The following is a 26039-nucleotide window of genomic DNA, read 5'->3' as shown; positions in this document are numbered from 1 at the left end:
AATGTGACCTGTGTTGAGAAGGCCATGAACCACCCTGTGACTGTCACAGTTGGCTTCAGTCAGCTCTGAAAACCATGTGAGTAGCGGTTGCCTGCCAGAACTTCTGCCAGCCAGGGGAGCACACAGTGCCCCCTGCTCAAACATATTTTAGTAAAAAAGGGTCAGCAGTTAGAGCCACAGCTGTTGAAGATATTGCCAGAGCTGCACTTCTGAAGATACACTACTGGAGATGCATTCTTGGAAAGAGACGCTCCATGCAAAAGGCAGTACATCTCTGTAGCCTGTACACAGCCCAAGCCAGAGCAGGTGAGCAAACCCAGATGATTGTGGCTAGTGGGTGACCCATGCTGGGGAAGGGACACAAGGAAACAAAGTGGCAGGAAAACCGAGAGAAATCTTAATATCTATCTTTAAAATATTTCTAAGAAGTAAACTAGTGATATTTTTTTAATGGATTCAGAGATATGGAAATATTTTTAAAGTATCATAACATTGCTTATCCATGCTGTTCTTGTGTAGAGTTGGAAGTAAGGCAGAATAACTTTCCTCGATGTCTCTTTGCTCAAACAAAGGCCGTTCTTAGGCTGCTCTGCATATACAGTAATTTCATCCTGTAGCTAAAAAGGTGTGAAACCCAGCATCCGGCCACTTTCACAAGATCTACTTTTAGAGCCACTGAGTGTGCAACTGTTAGATCTCATATGAGATAGAACCATGTAGAGTCACTCTGCATGTTGAGGTCTCATTGGATTTGCTTAGGCCAATTCTAGTATGCTTTTCATACTCTCACACAGTTATCTAAGGATCATACTGATAGTGAAAATCCCATTTTATCTTCTTGGTCTTTTTCTCAGTGGGACACACATGAATATAGCTGACTTCCATATCAACATAAACAGCCTTCTCCTGAAATTAGAAAGGGAAGTCTGATTTCTGGGTTTTCTTCGGAGCTTTACTTGGCCTTTTTTTGATACTGTAATTGCTGCTCAGTATTTAGTCCAGTTCTGACCACTTCTCTGCAATCTAGAATATTCATGCCAAGAGGAATCTGTCACTTTGCCTCCCTAGAAGCAAGTTACAGAAATAACTGTAGAGTAGAGATGTTAGATATAGATGGGACAGACTTGGATAGCCCTTGTCCAGGAAGTATTTTAAACAATACTGAAGCCTCTTACTGACAGTTCTTTCTGCTCAGTGAAGTCAAAACAAGTCATATATACTGATTTATTGTAGCATTTGGACCATTCGGCTCTTCCAGTTTGGAGAGTGTTTTTTCTAGGAATATTTTTGAAAAAAACCTGTGGGGGGTGGGTTTTTTTATTACTTTCTTGTAATAAAGCATTGAGGTAAAGTAGTGCTTCCCTGATGAGGCAGGGATAAGACCTGCAAAGGAGATACAGATTAATGATTTTGGCATATTTCTTCTGTCTAATGACAGTTAGGCAGAATTGTTTTCTTCCCATGCTCTGGTTAGCCAAGCTGAGCCCCTGTGTAGCTGTGGTGGCAGCGCTGTAGTCAGGATGGAATGTCCCCTTTGGGAACCCTGTGACGCCTGAGTCTAGTCATAAGAAGGATCTGATATGAAAGACTGAAGACATAAAAACTCTTCCTCCAGGGGACCTCCCCATGGAAGACAGTGACAATGAGAAGAATCTTGTGGCAGCTGGGACAAAAACACCGTAGGGAAACTCTGCCTAGAAAGTGTAGAAGCTGGTCAGTGAAGAGTAATGGTGAGCCCTGCTAAAACTAGTACCATAAAAAGATTGTGGCAGCATGGGAAAAAGGTCAACTTTATTGTAGATAAGTCTTCCTTGAAATGGGATAGATGTTTTGTTACATTTGCGAAAACTGAGACGGGCGGTGTGGATGTAACAGTTGTTGCTCACAGCTGTTTTTTTATTTGGCTTCACAAACTAGGGAGATAAAGTAGTGCCAGAATATTTCTTTTTTTTTATTTCATGGTAGTGGATATTTTACAGTTGTGTTGTTTCTTTCTTCTCCTCAGTATTAAATCTCTAATTTTTTAATATTTTTGTTCTTGCTGCAATGCATAGGTTTTACTTAGTTTACTGTATTAACACTGATACACAGAGTAGGATGCAGTACAAAAAATAAAGCAGCTAATCAGTAGTGAAAAATACTTATGTTTAAGAAAGATCTGAATCATACAAGTATCTGAATAATGAAAGTGCATATTATCTGTAAATAGTGGCCTTTCCTCTTCTGTTTTATTCTCCACTGGGATTATAGGTATGAGAAATTTCTAACTGAAAATTTACATGTAAGCCCTTGGCAAAATGGATAAAATTCACAATTCTCTCTGCTTTTGCAGTTGGTAAGACATTTGCATTCTTGGAAACCACTGCTGAAAATTGGAAAATATTCATTATTGCAGAACTGGTAACATTAGTTTAAAAAAATGTTTCCACTGGGGAAAGTGAAAGGAATGTTTGTGAGAACCTACATGTTAGCAGTAGGGGTGTGTCCAGAGAATATTTTTTTCTTTTTTATTTTCTTCTTCTCCCAGTGTTGCCTTGACACAGGTCTTACTAGATTGGACTGTGAAGGTGGTGAAGGGTCTAGAGGAGAAGCCATATGAGGAGTGACTGAGGTCACTTGGTCTGTTCAGTCTGAAGGAGACTGAGGGGAGACCTCACTGCGTTCTGCAACATCCTCAGGAGGGGAAGATGCGGTGCAGACACCGATCTCTTCTCTGTGATGACCAGTGACAGGACCAAAGGGAACAGCCTGAGGTTTTGTTAGGGGAGGTTTAGGTTGAATATTAGGAAAAGGTTCTTCACACAGAGAGTGGGCACTGGAACAGGCTCCCCGGGGAAGTGGTCACAGCACCAAGCCTGACAGAGTTCAAAAAGCATTTGGACAACGCTCTCAGGCACATGGTGTGACTCTTGGGACTGTCCTGTGTAGGGCCAGGAGTTGAACTTTGATCTCTGTGGGTCCCTTCCAGATCAGGATATTCTATGATTCTACAGTTCTAGATGTAAAGGTTAGTCAGAATTTCAGTAACCTTCAGAACTTCCTGTAGCTGATTTCACAGCTTCCATTTCATTGTTTTCTCACATTTTCCCATTTCACTTCATTCGTCATGTAATGTACTTCAGCAGTCTACTCCACAGTGTGCTGTAAAAATAGTCTTTTTGGTTTGGGTTCAGTCTACCATAAGCAGTAACCAAAGCTGAGCACATGATTGCCAAGGGTTTATTTAGAGTAAATGGAGAAAGACAGACATCTCCAGAGAATATTTTTTTTTTATGTAAAAGCTTTTTTCATCTACAAGACATTTTAAAAAAAAAAGTGTTAACTTTTAACTTCTATGTGAGCTAAAATATTGAAATTGCGTTTTTCTGTTCCTCCTCTTATTTGCTACTGCCTAAGGGGATTTTTTTTTTTAGTGCAGACCAAATACTTTTCAAGTAAGAAGAAAATGTAGTTTGAAGCTTGACTTCATTTCTACCTTGGTCTGTTGATGATTCTCACTTCATTGCGAACAAAACCAGACCTCTACCTTTGTTGTTCAAGGCTACAGCCTAAACCAGTATTATTTTTAACTTTCTTTTAAAAAAATAATGATTGGCACAGGAAAATAATTTGTTGAGGAAAAAAAGCGTTCAAATATCTGTATTTCCATTGTTTAGAAAGGGGTTGTAGAAGAGTTTCAGGTAAAAATTTGGTTATGGTAGTTAGTTGCAACTAGATCAAGGCTGTAGAAATTAAAGTTTATAATGCTCCTTTAGTGCAAATGATCTGTACTTATAATAGTGTTTAAAAGACCTGTACCTGTCACCAGTCCCCTGTGATGAAAACTGCAGATAAATTTGTAGTGGGTGCTGTACTGCAAATACAGATGAGTGACACCTGTGGGATTGTTCTGCTTGGTCTTTCAAAAACAGCTTAGGTCAAAAGCTCAATTGATTCAATTTTTTATTAGGTTTTAGTTTAAAAAAATAAAGTATGTATATATGCGAGATACTTTTATATAAATAATTTGAAGCAGAACTAAGGAAGAAAACCCGAGAAGTAATTTATTTTCCTTTTTCAACTTCTATTTCCCCTGTCTCTTTTTTCAATTGAGTCCTCATTTTTTTTTAATTTAATGCTCTTCTCTCTTGAAGGAAGCATATTTTAGGGTAATTATGCATTAGATTATCTAGAATTGCCTGACCATCCACACTTAAAGAAGACCTGCTTTTATCCAGTTTTACTGCTGAAGATTGTCAAGTGCTTTGCTGGGGGTCAACCATAAGTGCTGCCTCCCATTTTAGAACCACTGCCATTTATTAACTCATTTCTTCAACAGCTAGACCATATTGTCTCCAATCTGGTTAGACATACTTAAAACTGAGGGAAAACATATTTGATTGTCCTAGTTACTAATTTCAACAGCACGAGAGACTACAGAATTAGTTCACTTAATTTAAGGTTATGTTAAAATCTGAAAATGACCAAACTTCTTTTTTTCTTTTCACAGTCTGTGTTTTGTACACACAAGCAATTGGAAACAAAGAATGGCGAGAGGTAAGATACATATCCATAGATCTATAAACTTTTTGAGTATACTTAAGGCTGTTGTTTTGTCCTAGCAGAAGAGGGCATGTCATAGCCTCTTGAATTCCATGCTAAGCAATGTGAGTCCTATGGGAGTCCTGTGTACCAGCAAACACTTAAAATATAGTCCTGTTAATCTCAGTTTCCATATCTGTGTCACATATTTCCATCAAAAGGGAAAACAAAATTAGAGAAAATACATGAGTTTCCCATTTCACAGTCTCCTTGAGATAAATTAAATCAGACTTAGCTATCAATCTGGATAAGGTTTGTGGATATCAAAAGAGGAAGACACTCAAACGGTACAAAATCTATGGAAGGACTCATTTGTGGCGGTAGTCAGTGCCAGTAAAACTAACCTGTAGTTGTGGTAAAGATCTGCTTTTTCTGTGTAGTGTTTCAGAGAAGTTACATGCTGCTGAATAGAGTAAACATCAGGCAACAAAGAAGAGAGAATGTTATGCATTGCTTGGACTATGTCTTCTTAACCTATCAGTGTAAACATTGGAGAGACAGGTCTTAAGATACTAAATCAAGTACCTCTGAATTGGATATCTGCAGCAGATCAACATGCATAGCCTGGAACTCTCTCCCGGTACTTAGTCATCTAATTTTTCTCCTTTAATGTTATTCTTTGAAAGAGTTGACAGCATTGGGGGAAGGGTAGTCATCTTTCTACTGATAAAATGCACTATTTACCTGCTTTACAGAGAGGATTGCTGGAACCGTTCTTCATTACAGGTGGATTGCTGTGTGGCTCTGTGTTTTTAGAGCCAAGAGTGGAATATACTATCTTACTGTTTTTCCCTGTAAAAGAGGGTAGGTCTGATATTGTTGTTTTCAGAACTGATATTTTCTGTGATTATATTGTAAAAATTCCAGTGAGAGGTGGCCAGGGACGCAGAAAACAGACCTCTTCTTTTATATTTGGTGTCCTTGCCAGTTGACCAGAGAAATATATTTTCTGCTTTGCTGAAACATGGTGGATGTTTTGTCAAGAAGAGAGAATTGAAATTGTCTTGTGCTTGGGGGAAGAGCTCATTTAACTGTTTAATACGTGAAACATTCTACCTATTTTACTTGTAGTTTTAAGTTAAATTGCTGCTCTCTGTTGTTCTTAACTTGAGACTAGGCATCCTCTCAGTATATGTATTGGATTGCACTCCTCTGATGATTTGTGTGAAGAAATGTCAGTTTAGGGATTCTACATGGGAATTCACTGATCTTAATTAAATTGGCAAATGTAGTGGACATACACAGAGTTCTAAATGTTTGGACAGCAAACTCTGAAAAGAGGAGTCTTCAGACATTCAGATGTCTGGGTGGCTTGGTGAGTTTGGTAGTCAAGCCTAGATCACTAAAGCACTCAGGTCCTCTTCTGGACCAGGGTTAAGAGGATTTTGTCAGAATTTTGGCTTTTGTTATTGTCTAAGGTGCATCTGTAACTGAGGAATTTTCTTACTTGTCTTGTGTAACTGTTAAAATAAGTACTTACCATTTTTAATATTATAATTGTCTTGATGGTAAAATTATAATATTGTCACCTTACCTAGAAAATGTTTCATGTGCTTGTTTTGAGGTGATTGAAAAGATTCTGTCTGCTTTTGATTTTAACAGATGCAAGTTTGTAATGTGTGTCACCACCTTACAGCTTTTTGTTGTCTGCTGCAGTTTTATCTCCTTTACCAATGCAAACCCACCTGAACAGAGCAGCATGCAGTGCTATTTGTTGTATTGCATCTTTGAACTTTTAGATAGTATCTTGGCTGAGGGATGCATTTTGGCATGCGGTTAGGGTATATCATATGCCAGTTTAGGAACTACAGGCATTGAAACAGACTTTTAACATTGCAGTTGCTAGAAAATCTTACTTTTTTTTTTTTTCTTTTAAACCATAATTATCTCTGTCTAGTCTATCAGGAAGGTCCAGGTATAAGTATTTACAATTCAGTTGACTTTTTATAGTTAGTGGAAACAGATAACTTCCTGAGGTCAGTTCATCAGACCTAATTTAGATGTCTTCATTAGATCAGATGAATCATTCTTTAGAAATGCCTCCAAGTGATGATCAAAAGCCTACACTTTTGACTATATCACATGTAAAGTTCAGTTAGTAGAATCCATTCCTAGTAGCGGTTATGACAGTCAAAATTTAAAGGTTGGCATTATAGAGGGGCTGAGTCAAGGTTGCATTTTATATGTTGTGGTGTATTGTATTTATACCAGTGTAAAAAATAAATAAGGTGGTAGGTAGAAGATCAGTTAATACATGTATTAGATGGGTAATCCTGTATCTTTATTTTTGTGCTTTTTCTGCCTGCAATGATGAATGCTCTAATTCTGGCTATGAGTTCATTTTGTTGCATTTGAAAACTCATTTAATACTTTGCTAGCTTGTAGAGGGGGAATTCACCTGGAACTGTTTGGAGAATACAAAACTGAGACAAATAATAAGCTCCTGATGATATGTATAGACATTAAAGAATGATGTTAAGTCATGGCAACATACTTCATGTTGTTTCTGTTCTATGTCTTTTTATGCATAGTTTTCTTCCTTCTTTTGCCTAATTACTTTATTTTGAACACTGTAGAAAATGCTTGGGGATCATGAATACAACAAATCATTTCATAATCGTCATAATTTCCCTGGCACTCTGTTCTAGCAGTGTGCTTTTTTTTCCCTTCAGCTAAGCTATGCAGGTGGATCCAATACAATAGTTAAATCAAACCCTTCATTTAATGAAGGGTAGATGTTTTCTGGGAGCTGACTCCTGTTTATCTGTGGCACAAATTCCAGTGTTTTAACCTGGTATTATTATTGCATACCAAAATCCTCAGCAGAAAATTAAAGTGTTTTGTTCTCAATGTAGTAAGGTGTTGTTTTTTAAAAAAAATTCTCTTTTCACTTACAGTGCAATCATTAGGTATTTCAATTAGTATAATAGGTAACAAACACATCATCAGAATCTGAGCTTTGGTTTTCAAATTTTATTTCCCCTTACTTTTTGAGGACACATTTGAAATATGACTAAGTATAAGTTACTGTTACCTACAGAAACCTTATTGAGAGGAAGAGGAGGAGCAGGCACTGATCTCTTTTCTGTGGTGAGCAGTGACAAGACCCAAGGGAACGGCCTGAAGTTGTGTCAGGGGAGGTTTAGGTTGGATATCAGAAAAAGGTCCTTCACCCGGAGGATGGTTGGACACTGGAACAGGCTCCCCAGGGAAGTGGTCACAGCACCAAGCCTGACAGAGTTCAAGAAGTGTTTGGATGATACTCTCAGGCGCATGGTGTGACTCTTGAGGATGGTCCTGTGCAGGGCCAGGAGCTGGACTCGATGATCTCTGTGGGTCCCTTCCAACTAAGCATATTCTGTGCTTTTGTGAAATAATATATTGAAAGAATCTGAATTTCTTCATTTTGAAGAGCATGTTAGTCCTGAAAACAAGAAGGAGCACTTAAAAGGTGAATGTTAAGTAAATAATAGACACTGTAAGATAATCAACTGCCGTTTTACTGGCAGTGTCCAACAATGGTAAGTGTTAATGTATTGCCTATGGAGAGATGCTCTGAACCTCTGGTCCATCTACTGTAAGAGTGCATTGGATGCAAACTAAATTTCTATACCTGTTGGAAATCTGTTTTCTCACTGGTCCTTGTCATAGAATCATAGTATTATTAGGGTTGGAAAACACCTCCAAGATCGTTGAGTCTAATTTATAACCCAGCACTGCCAAGTCCACCACTAATCTATTTCCCCAAGTGCCGCATTTTGAACGCTTTCAGGTGTTTCCATTCCTTTCTGAGCAGCCTGTTCCGATGCCTGACCACCCTTTCAATGAAAAAAAATTTCCTAATATCCTAAATTCTACGATAATCTGACTCATTTCGTTCAAAATAGATGCTTCCTCATGTGTGTGGTAGTTCAACATTTCACTGCAGCATCCAGCAATTTGATTACCACTTGAACCATAATAAAACATGCTTTTGAATCTCCTTTGTAGATTTTGAAGGCTATCTAATGAAAGTAACAAAGGATTGGGATTTAGATTTTTGGGGTTTTAGAGTACTGTTGAAGTTTCGTTGGAACAACAGCTTGTATCTTCTTTAGCAGACAAACATGTCTAGGAATAGGCAAACATAAATAGGAATGTAGTTTGAACAGATTAGTAGAACAATTTTCAATACAAGGAAGCAACAGAAGAAACCTATACTGTCCCAGTTCAAAAGAAAACAAATTTTGCTGTTGTATGATATTCAGTTCACTGGAAAGCTTTCTCTGGCAGATTTCTTGAAAGAACCAGCTGTCTGATGGAATTAAGACAGTTGGAATTAAAGAACATTATCTTTTCAAGGAAGTCCTGTTTTCTTTCAAACAAAACAGCAGAAAAAAGCCAAAGCACAATAAAAAGAGTTATCTTTTCTAGTTTTTATATACTTATGGTTGTACGGCCATCACTTAAAAAGCATTACATCATATGTTCATGCAGTGTACAGATTTCATATAGGTGCCTGCATGCATGTTAGAGGAATGTTGTGGGTTTTCTGGCAATTAGTATGATTTTATGTATTAAAAACATTATTCTTCCTTTAGGACAAAACCACTGTAGAACATGTTATGACTATGCTTTTTTTAGTGTGGGGTTGGCAGTTGTGAAATCCTTGCTTCCTTGGAGTCTCTGTAATTCTGATTATTTGAGACTATTAATCATTGTTATTAACAGGCTCATTTTATTGGTACTGCATTTCCTTTGCCACTATTTAAGTTTCTTAGTTGTTTTGTTCACATGTAGTAAAGCTAGATTACAAACTCTGAGGATTATCTGTTGTTGAGCATTTGTATCCGTTTTGTTCAGTGATTTCAATAGAAAGTGTTACCTGGAGCTTCCTAAAGAATTTTAAAAAGAATCAAGAACCTAGTGATTGTTTAAAGCATTTTTCAGTTCTTTAGTTTCCTAGAATTGTAACAGAATACTTGGTTCTGACTTTTCACCTTTCAAAAAAGATGTTTTAAAAACAAAAGACCAGACATAAAACCAATGAATTATTAAAAGATTAAATAATGTATACTACACTGAAAAACTTAGGCTCAAATTATTTTCCTAATGAAAGACTGAACTAAGGATAATTGTCATCAACTATAACTATCAATACTAAGAACATAAATTTCATAATGCAAAACATTTCTGCCTAAGTTACAGAAAGGTTCAAAAGATATTAAAATGAAGATTATGATTTTCCATTAACTTCACATCCTCTTAGGCTGGATTACTAGATTGAGATGCTCTAAAATTAAAATGACTAAATGAATTTTAAAAATCCCTGTCTACTAGGAGAGCTTGCAAATATGAGATGACAAAGACCCTTCATCTCAGGAAATCTAGAATAAAGTTCTGTTCTTGATTTTCTTTTTTGAACATTTTTTTTCCTTTAAATAGTTACATTAATTCTATTATCTCCTGAATGAAATTTCTGAAGGTATTTGCTTCTTGGCCATATTAAGATTTTAGCTTGGCACAACTGTTAGTGGGGAAACTGGGCCATGTGGAGAACTAATTAATTAGTAGCTATGTTATTAGTCATAAGTGACTGGATTATAGAAGTAACCTGTTCTGCTTAAAAAAGACTATAGTTAATGGGGAAAACAGATTTTAAAAAGTGCTTAATTTAGCTGAAGAGTGTAGACTGGTAATTTTTAGAGACCAGCATTTTGATGTCATCAACAAGGTAAATTCTCTTAGTAATTTGTCATTTAAGTAATTAGTTACAGTGGTTTAGTCATAGAATCATAGAATGGTTTAAGTTGGAAAAGACCTTTAAGATCGTGGAGTCCAACCATATGTGAAGGAATCATTTGTGTAGCCCTTGGAAAAAAGTAAACAGACAAAAAACCTGAAGCTTCAATTAAAAAACAAAAGAGTAATTTAAAATAATTTAAATAAAATTAGTGCCACTAAATTCAGTCTCTCTTGAGTTGTGTAACAATCTAAGTGTAACTGATGAAAGATAAAGATGGCAGTGTAATGGGTATTCAGTTAGGCCTTTTCTCATCTCAGTGTAATATGATCATCGGTACATTGCATATTTATCTTCTGTTACTGAGGTACTTCTGTAATGAATTGTAAATGAGGTCTGAAAGATTTCCCAAGGGTAACATGGTTGTAGTGTAAAGTGAAATATTGTTTATTGAAAAAAATACAGATTTGAAGGGAGGAAAAGTACTTATATATTTAGGATGTTATATTATTTTAAAAAAACAACTGATGCCATTTTATAATTTTTTTTCTTTTGAAGTAACTTTTCCTTTGAATTCATACATAGTTCTGTTTCTAATGGATCTATAAAGCTTAAACCCACCATATATGAAATATGACATAATCATGGAATAATTTAGGTGAAAGGGACCTTTGTGTTATCCAGCCTCCTATTCATCTGCTGTGTCTGGTTCGTCCTCCTGATTCATGCAAAGCTGTCTCCAAAGTCAGGCCAGGTTGCTCAGGACCCTTCCCAGCTAAGGTTTGAAATTCTGTAATGACAGAGACTGCACAACTCATTCCAGTGCTTAATCACTCATTCTGGAAGAGTGTTTCCCTGTATCCCTTCATAATTTCCTTTGTTGCAACTTTTGACTATTGCAGCTTGTCCTTCTGTTGTGCTCTCTGTGAACTGCCTGGCTCTTTTATGCTACCTAAATGCTATTTAAGTAGTAGAGGATGGTAGTGGAAATAGATCTCACCTAAACCTTTTCTCCAGTCTGGACTAACTGAGCTCCATTGGCTTTTCCTCAAGTCATGTGCTTCAACCTGCTGATTGTTTGTGGGTGTATTTTTATTTTATTTTTTTAAGGTCCATTTAATTGAACTGCCTCCAGTCTGTTGATTCAGTTGTAGTTAGAACCCCAAACCGTACCCATTTTTCTGGTGAGGGCTCTACATGCATTGAATAGAGGGAGATAATTGTTGCCTTTCATCTGTAGGCTGTGCTGACCTTAATACAATGCAATATGTTGTTAAACTTTGATGGCAGCACCTTTCTGCACAGCTCATACTCCACCACTCAGTCCCTGGTAGCACTACAGGACTTCAAGTTTATCTTTGTTGATCTTTGTGGGAGATTCTGTAAGGCTGTAGAAATAAGGTGGCATTTTTTGCTTGAGGTGAGTGTCTGTCTGAGTCATCTCAGATGATGACTTTGGAAGAAGAAAAACTTTCTTAAACTGCAGCTACCTGGGTTCTTTGTTGCTTTGTGTAGGTCCCACATGATCCTGTTACTCTCCTTCAAGCTTGTCCTAATCTGAGTATTCACAGAACCGCAGTAACTTTTCCTACCTAGTGATTAAGGAGCTTCCCAGGCCAATTTGCTGAATCTGCACAGGCTTGGAGATATTTTCATGGATATCTTTGCATATGTGTGTCTTATTCTGTTGGACTTAGTGTGAGAGACTACCACAACTTAATGTAAGTGCTTTGCCTACTTGCTGTGCCTATGGTGGCTTTGCCAGTTAGAATGCAGTCATCCTCTTTTGAAGGCCCAGAGTCATTTGCTTCTAGAGTAGATGAGTGTAGGTGAGATTTCATTACTAGTGGTAAATCTCCTCTTTATGCAGCTGATTCTCTTTGAGAGAATTTAGACAGTTTGCTGTAAGAGGGCAAATGGAAGAAACAGGACATTTGAGGGAGAAAATTACACAGGTGGGATATATTCCAGTTCAGAACTGCCAAATGAATGGTCCTCGTGACCCACTGTTTTTATTTCTTGTGTCTGATGAACTGCTGTTTACTGGTTTGTGTCAGAGTGAGGCTTCTCACTTTCAGTGCATACCTTCAAACAGTACTAAATGCGTAGGTATTGCTATATATTTCATTTTATCAACCATTCAGCTTTAAGTTTTTCTTGGCTCCAGTATTATTGAATGTTATAAAACATGCGGTTGACAGGGGAAGATTTTATTTATAAACACTGAGATTTATTTGACCTGGGAAATTTGAATGTGCATAAAATTTGAACACTGCCATTCAGAGGGGAAAGAAAAACCCTTTAGTCCAGGCAACTATTCCAACCATACTTATTCTCATAGAAATGCCAACTTTATACTCCTGTTATCATTTGTCATTGATTATTACTTGGCCATAATAGTCAGTGGCCAGTGTTGGCTCAAGAGAATGGTTTTTACAAGACTCTGACTGTCAACTTTATCTCAACATTTAGGGGAATACCCAGAACCATTTCTCAACAGACTGACTTTTTTTTAATCCAAACCAAACTATTCAAAGGATCAAACTATTTGTTTGTGTTCTGATCTGTTTTCAGGATTGTGTTCATCCTGTGGTAGTTCTCAAGAGACTCAGGGATTTTATTTTGAATATCCAGTATCTTCATCAATCTGGAGAGCTTCTTGAGATTTCTCCTTCCTATTTCCATATAATGTTCCCCCTTCCATAGCTATTGCTTTGGCTTAGGAGAGATGAAGAAATAGCAATTGCTAATGAGTAAACTTGCTTTCTAAACAATTTCTGCCTTAGGACATAGTCATAAGCCTTCTTGCAGAGGGTGTCAAAGTTCCAATGAGATCAGGGAATCATTCCACCTAGGTTTTAAGAAATGATGTAAAGTCTTGGCAAAGGAGTATGCTAATTGACACTATATGCTAAATATTACTTACCTTTTTACTCGGAGATGGAATCGTTCATTGGAAAGATGGTTTTGCTTCTGTCTTTTATGGGTACTGCTAGAATATGGAGATCTCTTAATGACACTGTCCCAACTGAGCATCTCACCGCGTAGTGAAAGTGAAGGTACCTGACAGCATTCAAGCACACTCTGCAAAGATGCAAATCACTAGTGTGATCACTTGCAAGAATTTTTCCTTTTCCTGAGACTTTATAGAGCTGTGTCTTGAAGATGTGTTAGCTTTTGTGGAACATTTTATTGTACGTGAGACCTTTGGGTGGGTGTTTTGCTTTTTTGGATTCAATCCCCTGCAGTTTGAATGCACAGTCATTCAAAGGAGGATAAGTGTTACTGACAGTAATGGAGTTTCTTTAAAGCTCACAAATAATATGACTGGAGTTCTTCAGCATTTATTTTAATAAGAATCAAGGAACGAAAGGAAGATTCTTTCTTTTGAGAGGATGGAAGAGTGGAGTATGCTCTGTCCTTTCATACCACATAAATTATGTAATGGTTGGGATAGGGAGACTCCTTTGGAGACTGTGAGGCTCTATGCACGTTATAGTGGTTAGATTCACATCTGTCATGTGAAAATATTTTTGGGAAATATGTCTCAAAAATCTTTAGTTACAATAAGGTTTATTCTTTCTTTATCTGTATATATTGATTTAGTCAAGTCCTTTTGATGAAGAGGTTGGTAGTTTTGAGTCATTCACAAGTCTTTAGTCCTAAATTGCAGTTTTGAGGATTCCTTAATGATGATCTTTCAGCAGACTGTCAAAAAGCTTTTCCATAGGCTATATTCAAATGTTTGTTGATATGTTCAATGTGTAGGACAAAATGAAGTGGTCATTTCAGTAATAACTCTTCTTTTTTTGTTTTGTTTTCTGAGTATCTTGAAAGAACAGCTAAAACAAGAACAGAATTATCACATTGATATTTTATGATCAGTCATTTATATCTGTAATGTATATAAGCTGAAGTCAATCAAAATTGGTGGGTTTTTTAAATTAAAATATTTTCAGCTTGATGAGAGCTGAGGTTCTTCCTATAAACACCAAGAAAGAAAAGGCATTTTGCCAAAAGCTCAGAGGAGAGATGGAGAGAGCTGAATTGAGGTGAAATAGGAACTGGACAGTGCAAAAATTATACACTTCTAATTGAAGGACCATGTTCCATAATATTTAAAGCTATCTGAAATAAGCAATATATGCAAACTTTTTCTTGCTGTTGGTTTTGGTGGTTTTTTTTTTTTCAGAAAGAGTGGATTTTTATGTTACTAACTTTCTTTGACAAATTTTTGTGGATTTTGATTGGCTTTGGGAGCTGATGTTTATATATAAAGTTTAGGTCGTACGATGCAGGGTGTGTACCAGTCTCTGTATTGAAATATGAGGTCTGCCACTCTATCTTCATCCACAGATAACTGATCTATTCATGTCATTTTCTTCCATGGCATCTAAGAGAATTTTTTATGGGCTCTCACATATCTCACATATTGCTGGTATTGCCTGTCTATTTAATTATACTTCATTATAGTGTTTGGCTTAAACTTATACTTTTCTTTTACAGTTTGGAAGAACAGAGGTAATTGATAATACTTTAAATCCAGATTTTGTAAGAAAATTTATAATGGACTACTTCTTTGAAGAAAGAGAGAATCTGCGATTTGATTTGTAAGTTAACAATCTTTGACTCTAATGCAGGCTCTGTAAGCGTATAAAGTTTTGTCCAGCATAAACTTAACTTGAAAAGAGATGGTATCTATTGACATGGAATAAATTACCTTAATAAACCTGATCGATTTAGCATTGCTTCCTCAGAAATAAATGTGTAACGTAATAATGATCAATAACAAGTTATTGGTCATTATTACGTTATTCGTCATTGGTCACACCAGTTGGCAGGTGTTAACTAGTCAAAGTACAGTTATACTCATAACTACTACTTTTAGAAAATAGTTAGAAAGCTAAGGATGTCAAAATATTAAAATATTCTTGCAGCATTGCCAACAAAAGAGATATGGACATACTGTCCAGAAATAAAATATTGTACAAAAAATTCTTTAATAAATGCCACTATGCATCTAAATGTGTTTCTTTACATAATTGTTCTCAGATCTTTCAACTGGCAACTCTGATATACATTTTCTTTTTTTTTTTTTTAAGCTATGATGTTGACTCGAAGAGTCCTAACCTGTCAAAGCATGTAAGTTGTTCCTTGCTATTATACTTCTTTCTTCCTTGTGCTGAAATGCTTACATTTCCTAAATACATTTACTTTATTTTGCCTGTATGTAATGCCAGACGCATAGAGACAAATGCAGTGATTGTGCTGTGGCTAATAACACAGATAATGCTCAAGAATATAATTTTAAAGGGATGTTTCTCCGATAAAGTGCATATTTAAGCACACATGTATACCTTTTCAGATATGTGATATGACACATTTTGTTGATACTTCTTTGGGTCCTAAAAATTGAAGCATGTTTTGACTGTGCCTCGGTGTTGGTAAGGGTAGTGATTAAACAGTAGCTTTAAAATTTAGAGATGCAAGAGTAGAATTCAGAGGCTTCTCAGTGAATTAGTGAATTTTTTTAAATAAATATAGGAAGGCTTTGGCAAGGGAACCTTTGAGAATCTGGAACAAAGGAAAAGAGAATAATGGAAGGAATGCTGTCTGTGTGTGCTTCACATTGAAAAGATAACACCACTGATCTTCAGGTAGATCCTCCCTGTAAAGATTTAAAGCCCCTGGAAAACTGTTTTCTGTCTCTGTAATCATGGAAAGGTGATCTGAATAACTGCGATGCTGGCTAGGAGGATGCAGAAAATAGAAGTCTTCCCTAACTGTCTTCAGCCAGGATAAAGTCTGATCCTGGGCTTCTGCCCAAGTTTATTTACATTTCTGTAGTAACTAGTTTTTCTGAATTATTTTCTTTTTTTACCCTGGAACATACTTCTTCATATAAACCCCTCATATTTAAATTTTAAGAAAAAAGATAAGACATAAGTTAGTCATTATGAAAGTGCAAAAAATATATCTTCAAATATATGCACTAGATTTTGTTGTGTGCTTACTGGAATAGGAATTGAAGGCTAGAGTATTGTGGTGGTTTGAGTCTGGCTTGAATGCCAGGTGTCCGCCAAAGCCACCTTACTGCTCTCCTCCTCTGCTGGGCAGGAGAGAGAAAATATAATGAAAGGTTCATGAGTTGAGATAAAGGCCTGATGATTTTAAAAGTGAACTAGAAGATGAGTATTTTCAGATGAATTTTAGCCATTTTAAATTATTTAATCTTTATGGAAAGAATGTTGCAGTGTTGGATCAGTCAAAGGACATAGTTCAAAGATTTATTTTTTGAAGGGTTATTTCCCTCTTCAGTGGGATTAGTTCCCAGATCCAATTTGCTATATGGAGTCATAACTGACACAGTTGAGAGATGGGAATGAAAGGCCTGGAGTGAAAGGAGATTCCGAATTGCTTGTACAGATATTTGCTACTATACACAGTATCACAAACTTATGGTTTGCTTTATAGGAATTAGAGTGTCTCCATTCTCATTACTGTTTGGGAACAAATCTCACAAGCTACTGTTACCACTACTGGCAGTGACACTGGGAAGAACAGAGCGAGCAAGCAAGCTCTTTTTACTTGCAAGATAAAGATTGGGACTGTAGAATAAATATTTTTTCAATACATGCAGTTTGAAAACTCCCTTCATATTTTTATATCACTTACATTACAGGGAGATATAATATGAAAATTAGCTGATTTTTAGTGGTATAGTTAAACTTATAAAGCATGGACCTAAAGCCTGTCATTAAACCAATGCATGTGTATAATTGTAAATCCAGGTTGCTTGTACAAATGATGCACAGGTTTGAATTTCTGCCAACATAATTCATAAAATCAGTGTAGAATCCCTTCATCAAAGAGAAAATTATTAAAATGCTCCAGTTAAAGGAGGAATAGAAACAATCATGTTTTTAATGTTTTTTAATTTTGTTTCCATTTCGGCTTTATTTTTGTTGGTGAAAAAGGCAATATAAAAACAATAAACGTAGTGCATTAGAATTACTTCTGTAAATGTAACCCAGTGTTATGTCAAATATGTAGTAGTGAGTCTGTAATGCATTATTGCATAATTATTAGTAAGATCTGGTGTTCAACTGAATGTGCTCTTCAATAGTGAACATCCCCGATAAATGGGAAACTAAATTTCTTTCAGTGTGAAATATAAAGCTTGAGTTTTTATGTTACTGTTTTGCAGGATTTTTTGGGACAAATGTTTTGTACACTGGGAGAAATAGTTGGATCACAGGGGAGCAGACTGGAAAAATCAATTGTGTAAGTATGTCATTCTTGAATGTTGGATGAATACATATTGCTTTCTGAGGTGAGAATTGGGGTTAGTGTTGAGATGGGTTTTGGGTTTTTTTTGCTGTGAGGTGTCTTGATATACAGAATTGACAAACATGACTTTTAAGAGAGAATAAATAGTTACAGCCTCCTTTGGACATCCACCTGCTCCAGCATGTGGTCCTCCATGAACTGCAGGTGGATCTCTGCTCCACAGTGTACCTGAGGCTGCAGGGTGCCAGTCTGTCTCATCATCATCTGCACCACAACAGAGGGAGTTGTGCCTGAAGCACAACTCCTCTTCCTCCTTCTTGTTGTCTGCAGGGTTGTTTCTGTCACATATTCTTGTGTCTGTCTTCTGAGTGCTGCTGGTGTTGCACAGGGCTTTTTGTCCTCCGCTCCCTATATATGTTAAGCCAGAGGAGCTACTACCATTGCTGATGGGCTCAGACTTGGCCAGCAGCAGGTCCATCCTGGAGCCGTCTGGCATTGGCTCTGCTGAACATGGAGGAAACCTCTGGCAGCTTCTTACAGAAGCCACCTCTGCAGCCCATCCACTACCAAAACCTGGCCCTGCAAACCCAGTTTAGTGCTGTGATCATTACTGCTGCAACTTCTTTTAGCAGTATGATTTATATTGTCTTTAATATTCAGAATTGAGGTTGGACATAAGTGCATTTTTTTCTGAATTTTGAGAGCTTCCAAATATAATTCAGACACCTGATCACTGTATATATGGACTCAGCCTTTATGCCAAGTCACTAGTCCCTGCTCCCTCTGCAACCTCTCTTGCCGTCCTCACCCTCTCTCCCCAAGGACTACACCAAAACTTTTTACATTAGTTGTTTTCATATCAAGAACTTAATTGCCCTATACATAAACAATTCTATTAATATCACTCTATATTCCTTATTTTTTCCCTTCTCTGTACTCACTGACACTGGGAACGACTTCCTTTTAAGGGTAAATAAATTCTTCAATTCTACAGATGAGGCAAGTTTCAGTATCTGCAGTATAATTCAGAAAACTCTTAAAAACACTATTTAGATTTAAAAACACAGTTATTCACACAATCACATAATATATGGCAGAAGTAATACTACTTCAGTGTATCACTTCCTTAAATAACCTAAAAAACTATCCAGAGAAAGATACCCTAAAACCACATTACTTTCTGTTGTCATAGTTTGCAGATGAACTTTAACTTTTAAGATGTCCTTCAGTTTCTGTGACTAATCACAAGTCTGCAATAAAATAAATATTGTAGAAAACTTAATACTAAAACAAAACAACAAAAAACCCCAACAACCCCCCCAAAATAACCCAAATAAACTCTAAAATTTACTGCATCAATAGTGTGATTGCTAAATTACTGTTTAGTAGATTATGCGAAACAGTAGGAAACTCTTAATTTTAATGTAGTTCCTGCAAAAAAAACCTGCACAAAGAAACAGTGAAGAATTAGCTGATCACGTTACCAGATTTCTAATACAATCACACAAAGTTATTAACTTAGCAAATGTTGTGGTTATTATACAACAGTATTTTATGATTTTCCTCTTAATCCCATTCTGGATAAAGCTGTCCAGGAAATAGCCTTGAGAATCTGTACAGTACAGTAATATAATAGAAAAGGTGTGTTAGGTTGTGTAATCAAAAAGCTTGTCTGCAAACAAGGGAGAAAACTGTCCCAATAGCAGGTGGGGGAGCTCAAGTAATACCTTGCCCTGGGTACTTCCAGACCCATCCCAGGAAAGTCATCAGCTCACTGAATCCCACCTCCACACCCTCAAAGAATCACAGGCAGGCAGGGGAACTCCAGTAACACAATTAGGGAAGTAGTCCCTGCCCAGCTGCAGGGCTGTCCCAGCAGACACAGAGCCTCAGCACCATGAGATGGCAACACACACTCACTACTTGTTCTGGTGTGTTTTCAGTTCTTGATGGTGACCAGGTTGGCTGCATAGTTTGACTTCTACTGGAGCACAGAAACAGCATCTTGTTGATTGGCACTATTTTGTTTACTTCTACTAAAACAAAGTTTACTGACTTTTCACTGTCTAGGCCTAACTTGTGCTAACTACCACAGCAAACTGCACTGTCACAACTCCATGGACTGGTTTGACTAGTTGTCAGTTGATTCTACTGGAAGCTTGTGGTGACTTGGTTAGACAAAGCCGCTGACTTTGAAGGCACCCATCCTAAGTTTAAAATGAATCTTACTAACTTCTTGAAGGCCATTATAGTTCTGCCCTCAAAGTTCTAAATTATTCAGCACACTACACATTTTTTTCTGATAAAATTTCTGAAATTTATTTTAAACATGTAGATTAAAAATCATCCATTTTGCAGTTTGTTATGGCTTGGTACAGGCTAAGTGAAGTCTGAAATGAGCAACAGATGAAGTTTTAAGTTTTAAATTAGCTGTGAGAATGGAAAAGATATCAGTGAAAATTCTGTGGAAAAAAGGTCTTATTTCATGGTTGTGTTGGCCTGCGTAATACATTTTCTCTTGGGTAAACAAGCATTGTTCAGGTCTGACTTCCGATACTCTGTTATATGGCAGTTACTAAATGGAACCAGTTGTCCCCCTGAAAGATTTTGAAATATAGCTTCCTTTTTTTGTATGTGGTGCAGTTAATGAGAAACTGTTTATGACTAGTTATCAGTTCTTCACAGCATTCAGATTTTATTTTGTCAATAGTGCTTTTTTGACATTGCTGCTTTTGGCAGTGCAGTGGCTAAACAACTCTGCCTGGTTGACTGTTCACTCTGGGCTCTCAGAGGTCTTGAATACGTTGGGGTCTAGGAGACGTTTCTGTCTGAATTTATTCATTCAACAATTGCATTGCATTTTAGGATTGTTTGCTTATAGGTGTGTGTTTAATGTCTCTTAATATTCAAACAACAAGAATTCAATTGATGATAGTGCATGTCTTCCCTCCTTAGGGATATTTACTGCTTTGAATTTACTGTTCTCTCTACAAAGTCAAGTCTGTGTTCACATAACATGAATGCTCTTTATGATCTTTGAGTTGAAATAAGAAAGCTTTTTCTTTTCACCGTGTTTCTAAAGTTCATTAACATTTTGCCTTTTCTGTTCTTTGTCAATGGATGTACACAGAATAGAGTGCTTCGTGCTGTCTTAGTCCCAATCAGGTACCCTACAGAAGTGGCACTCTTTTAATTAATCAGCTTGAGAAGCTTGGATTCCGTTCTCTGATTGGCATTCAAATAAGCTCTGACATTCTTTCAAAATGAAAATTAGGAAGACTTGAAGCTTATTCTTCAGATCTGTCTACTTTGGACAGTTACAAAAGTCGTATACAATTCAGGACTCCATGGCTGCCGTGAGCTGTCCAATTCCAAGTCAGATTGAAAAGTCCCCTTAGGTAGTATACCATGAAAGGATAGTCCTGTCCTTCATAAAATTTAAGGTAAAACATCTCAAGCCTAGAGGGTCACAACTGCAGTGATCTGTCAGGCAGGCTGCAACATACCTTGCACTAGTCTTCATGGCAAGTACCAAAGTGAAGATACACAATGCATGTTTTTCTTCTTTGCCTTCATGATGTGCAAGAGTTGCAGTTTCATTGGTATTACAAGCACCAGTGGATCACGCCTCTTTGTGTGAACCTGGCAGTATTTGTTCTTAGCAGGTATGAGGATGTCTCCTCAACCTCTCTCTCTGTTTCTGACACCATTAAGGGCTTTGAATTCAATGCAGTCTGTCACAGAAGACTCTTATTCCCAGTATTGTAGTGTGGTAGCCTGTTATCTCTGTGACTATGAGTATTTTTGTTCAAGGATGTACTTTAGTGTTGCACTTTAACAGACTGGCCAGGTGCAGAGGTGAACATTTGCTTTGCATAATTTCTCTTGGAAAATAAATCTAGTAAATTCAAAGCAAGTGAAATGGAGAATCTGATATTTTAAGAGGAATGTTTGCTCTGTTTACCTGTTGGGTTACTAGATTCATTAAATGCCTTCTCAAGACAAACTCCATATGTAAGATTTACTCTGAGTGGCCTTGCATACTGCAGTTGTATTACCATGAAAGGATAATGTGCAGATACATCTACTTCCAGAAATTATATGTTTCATTTTGCTCTCAACAGAGTGTCCCCTGCGCAGACGTTATCCAGAATTAGATATTTTTCATGTTCTGTCTTCCTAGAGAGAAGATGCTAGCCACATTTATAACTCTGAGCAATGTCTTTTTCAGGATCTTCTAAGTGCATTCCTGTAGGGATTCCCTTTAATGAGGAGGCAAAGCCATTGCAAAGCTTAATGAGCATTCTATGCTAGTTATTCATGTCTGAGTGCCACTGCATGCTAATGAGGCTGTACTGGAGCCAACTGGCCTATTTTTGGGAAGTTCTTTCTCCTGTCATCTTGCTGTGGACATAATTGATAGAAAAACCATCTGAATCCTGGAATTGGGACTTCCTAGGTATTTGTCCTATCCTTTTATCTGTGTGTGTGACTGCCAGAGGGCTAGGCTCTGTAAATTCAGGGGTAAGGCTGTTAATTTTTGAATGATCTGAAACATGTTCCATCCTCTGCCTCACTGCAAAACTGAGGGCTCTTTTTAACCTCTCAGGTTTGAATTCCCACATAAATTGTCATATTTCTCTGAGTCTTTCACCAACTCTGTAAAGGTTCTCCTTTCAGTCCTTGTGAAAGCCCAAGTAGCCTTCAGAGTGTCCTTTCAAACTTCTCTAGGTGCTGCAGATATGGTGTCTCAGTTGTGGAATCATTTGTTCTAAGGAGACAGTAATTACTCCTCAAGACTGTGTCTTTTCTAGAGACATGCAGATATTGTTGAAAACCTTTCATTTGATAATGGTTGTCTGTTCTGTTCCTCTAACAGTCAAATTATTTGCCTGCTCAAATAGTCTCTGAAAAGAGGTGATCACTGTAGAGAACCTACAGGTTCTGAACTTTCAAACCAGTAGGACCCACTGAAATGTAGATCTTCTTTGCTTTTTGTTTTATATATTTGTTCCGTTTCCAGCCCGGTCACACTTAGAATGGCACATTTTCTATATTTGAGTGTCAAGTCACTGGCACTGAGTGTTGGAGTTGACAGTGATTATACAATACAAATTTGCCTCATTATTACCTCAAAAACCCTGATGTATAACCCTTTCCAGAGAAACTTACCCTAAGAAATTGGTTGCCTGAACATGACTTTTCCATTATCACTTCAGTGCAATAGAACCAATTCCAGGGCAGCTCAATACAGCTATCCCCGAGAGCTAAAGAAGATGGGCAATGGCCTTACATTCTGGAATTAAACAGGTGGACCTCTTACATACTCCTCTTCAGGGTAATATTAGTCAGTATTTCTCTGCCAATTAGAAAGACTGGTCTGTAATGCTGAATCTCCAAGTAATTATTTTTTTTTTTTTTGTACAGTGGTAAAACCAGCTTAGAATTATTTTGTTATTTTCTTACAGGGCATTATTGCTAGTTAAAGTTTGTTCAATTTGCTTGATCTGTGGTCACTGAAGTTTTTGTCAGGATGCTGACTTTACATTTAAGTTTTTTTTTCTTAGTGAATGGTTTGTAAGGGAACAAACCCTTTAGTGTCTGCAAATGGTCCAGTACTTTTTTGATGCTTGTAGACTGAAGACAGGCATACAAAGTTTCTGCTTAATAGTGTCACAAACTGTAGAGGTCTTTTGGTAGAGTTTTTTGTAGAGTTTCTGAATAATGAGAACTTTTTGTTCTGTAGAGAAATTCTGTGCTAATCTTGATTAAGCATTTCACCTCTTCACCAGCCAGGACTGGTTATATCATGTTAATATCATCCTTGTTTTATAAGGCCCAGGTGCTCAAGAACCTTGGTGATACGTCAAGCCAAAGCTTACCCCAGGTGCTTTCAGATATGACTATGTCTGTACTTTTCATATCTACTCAAAAATCAAGAATTCATTTTTTTCTGACATACCCTCCCGAATATCTTCAGAAAAATGCCTCTCCAGTCCCCCCCATCCTTCAGAGTGATAATTCCAGACACCTCTATCTCTTAGAGCTGGACATCTTTTGGCCTTCATGTTCTTAAGGTAAAATACATCTTTGCATAAATGTCTTCACGTGCAAATCTCAGTTTGAGACAGGCAGATATCAACTGCCATGTGTTATAACTGCAGGCAAGGTAGCACAAAGTTCTGTATCAAGTGGCAACTGCTTGGTACCAGTTTGTCAGAAATGGGCTTGGCTTATCAACAGCTTACTTCAGGCCTCCAGCTCTTCAGGAGGAGATCAGAGTTGGGTTTTTTACCATCAAGCAGCTGACACAGTAATTTTTTGGAAGTTTGTTGTAGACGACGGGATATCAATTTACACAACCACAGAATTGATCATGGCTTATCCAACTTTATTGCTGCAGGCTTTGTGCTTATAAAGGTTACTAATTAGCTTCATACATATTACAAAAGCTAAGCTCATCATTGGCTTCTAATTACCTAAGTTATATATTGCGCAAATGCTATTTCTTTCACCTTCTTATGGTTACTTGTTTGCTATTTGCTCTGCTTTCCCATCCACTATATTCTATTCTTCTGTCACTTACCCAGTTTCTTAAATACAGTGACCTTCTAATAGTTTTTTCTTACCGTGGGACCAGAGCTAAAACTTCTCTCTCATGTCCTCTTTCTATCAACCGTGTTTCTGTAATACTTTCCACAGAAGTTGGATAAATCTATTTGACTTTTCATACTAAAGAAAATGTTCCACATTTTTTCTTCAAGTGCTATCACTGCCCACACTAGGTCTCAAATACAATGGCACCATTAACTGGGCTGAAATACTTCAGTAGGAAGAATTTGGGTTCGCATAGTGGTAAATTATACTATGTGCGCTAAACTTATTTAAAGTTGTAGAGCATTGTAGAAAACTTCAAAAATAGTAAGGAAACAAATGAAAAAAGTGTTTTGTCATAACAGAAGTACAGGAGTGCCCTCTAGTTCTCTTAGAAAAACCTAAAAAATGCAATAAATTTGAAAATATTTTTACTTAATGTGTAAAAAATAATGTGGAAAGTAATTTTATTGAAGTAATTATTTTCAAGAAAGGCATAAGGAATAAAGAACTAGAAATAAAGTGAGGATAAGGAATAGCATTAGTTTTGAAAAAAATATGGAAGTATGTGCCAAGGTGTGTGCTAATGGGCACACAAGTAGACACTAGGATATTACAGAGCTTTTCATTTATAGTACAGCATTATGCAAAAAGTTGCATCTCAGTATTAGTACTTCCTCCCACCATCCATGCTGAGCGTGTCCCCCTCCAAAAGGCTGGTAGCACTGAATATCAGATTATATGTGGCTTTTCTGTTCCTCTGTTCTTTATGCTAAGAAACTGTTTTGTGCTTTCTGGTGTTGAAGCAGCATGTTTTTAATTGCTGTCTGAGTGAATTATAATTTATTTTGCAACTCCTGTATCTGATGGTAAGATTACTCATGTTTATCGACATTTCAGAATAAATGTTGTAAAATAAGCCTCGTGTATAGTTTTAAATATATTTTAGGTATTTTGTTTAATGAAAATTTGCAAAAGGATGCTTTTCACAAATCAGTTGTAGAGTCATCTCTAAATGAAACATCAATGGGACACAAGTGGCAGAAAAGGGAAACTTTATTTCGTGCCATCAGCTTTGCGACTTAAAAGCTTACCTTGTGCTGTGTCAGTTGTGACTTTCATACATGATATTAAGGAACTGAGGTGATGTAGTTGTATTTTCTTGCAGGGGAATTCCTGGGAAGAAATGTGGAACAGTCATAGTAACAGCAGAGGAACTAGGCTGTTGCCGAGTAAGTGTGTTCGTCACTTTTTCAAAACCAAAATGGAAATTATTTTGTGATTTACACTACACTGGAGTGTCAATGGTGTAATGTATAAATTTGCATTCTCCGATTTATGTAGAAGTTAGGATACCTTTTTTGTAGAAGTTGCTCTTATTTTTAGGTGGAAGAAGCAGAAAGAAGCAGAAGCTGATATTCAGTCTCGCTCTCTTTTGCATTCTCTGTCATGCTCTTTCATGTACTCGCTCTCTCACAGCCTCTCACCAGGTGTCACATACTTTGTGATATTTTCCTACCTAAGTTTATTTATTATTTGGATTAATTCTTATCTGATCTTCTGGGTTTTTATACTTTAGTCAAACTTTTATGTTCAGAATGGCAAAGAGTTTTGTAATCACTGAATTGCTGAGTTTGGAAAAGACCTTGGGAGATTGTCTAGTCCAACCCTCCTGCTCTTCTTAGAGCAGGTTACTCAGGGCTCTATGCAGCTGGGTTTTAAGTCCAAGCCAGCTCTACAATCTCTCTGTTTCAGTGTTTTGCCATACTCACAGTAGAAAGGCTTTTCTTTGTATTTAAATGGCATTTCTTTCATTTCAACTATGTACCTATTGCCACTTGTTCTTCCACTG

General features: G+C 37.0%; 1 protein-coding gene across 2 annotated transcripts in view; it reads left to right on the top strand.

Moving 5' to 3' along the window:
- The window catches only part of CPNE8 (copine 8), an 83154-nt gene that overhangs the window by 15161 nt on the left and 41954 nt on the right, over positions 1-26039 (top strand). For both annotated transcript variants that reach the window (XR_005562859.1, XM_027731995.2), the window contains exons 3-7: positions 4490-4536; positions 14810-14913; positions 15406-15445; positions 17511-17587; positions 25356-25419. Coding sequence is in view for 1 of the 2 variants with exons in the window: in XM_027731995.2 (XP_027587796.1) it covers positions 4490-4536; positions 14810-14913; positions 15406-15445; positions 17511-17587; positions 25356-25419 (332 nt within the window). In the remaining variant the exon portion in view is untranslated. The remainder of the gene's footprint in view (positions 1-4489; positions 4537-14809; positions 14914-15405; positions 15446-17510; positions 17588-25355; positions 25420-26039) is intronic.

The sequence above is a fragment of the Pipra filicauda genome, unplaced genomic scaffold (genome assembly GCF_003945595.2).
Source record: "Pipra filicauda isolate LSUMZ 115617 unplaced genomic scaffold, ASM394559v2 scaffold167_size3244652_pilon, whole genome shotgun sequence".
Classification (NCBI taxonomy): Eukaryota; Metazoa; Chordata; class Aves; order Passeriformes; family Pipridae; genus Pipra; species Pipra filicauda.
The sequence above is the reverse complement of the archived record's forward strand: the minus strand, read 5'-3'. Positions and strand labels throughout refer to the sequence as shown.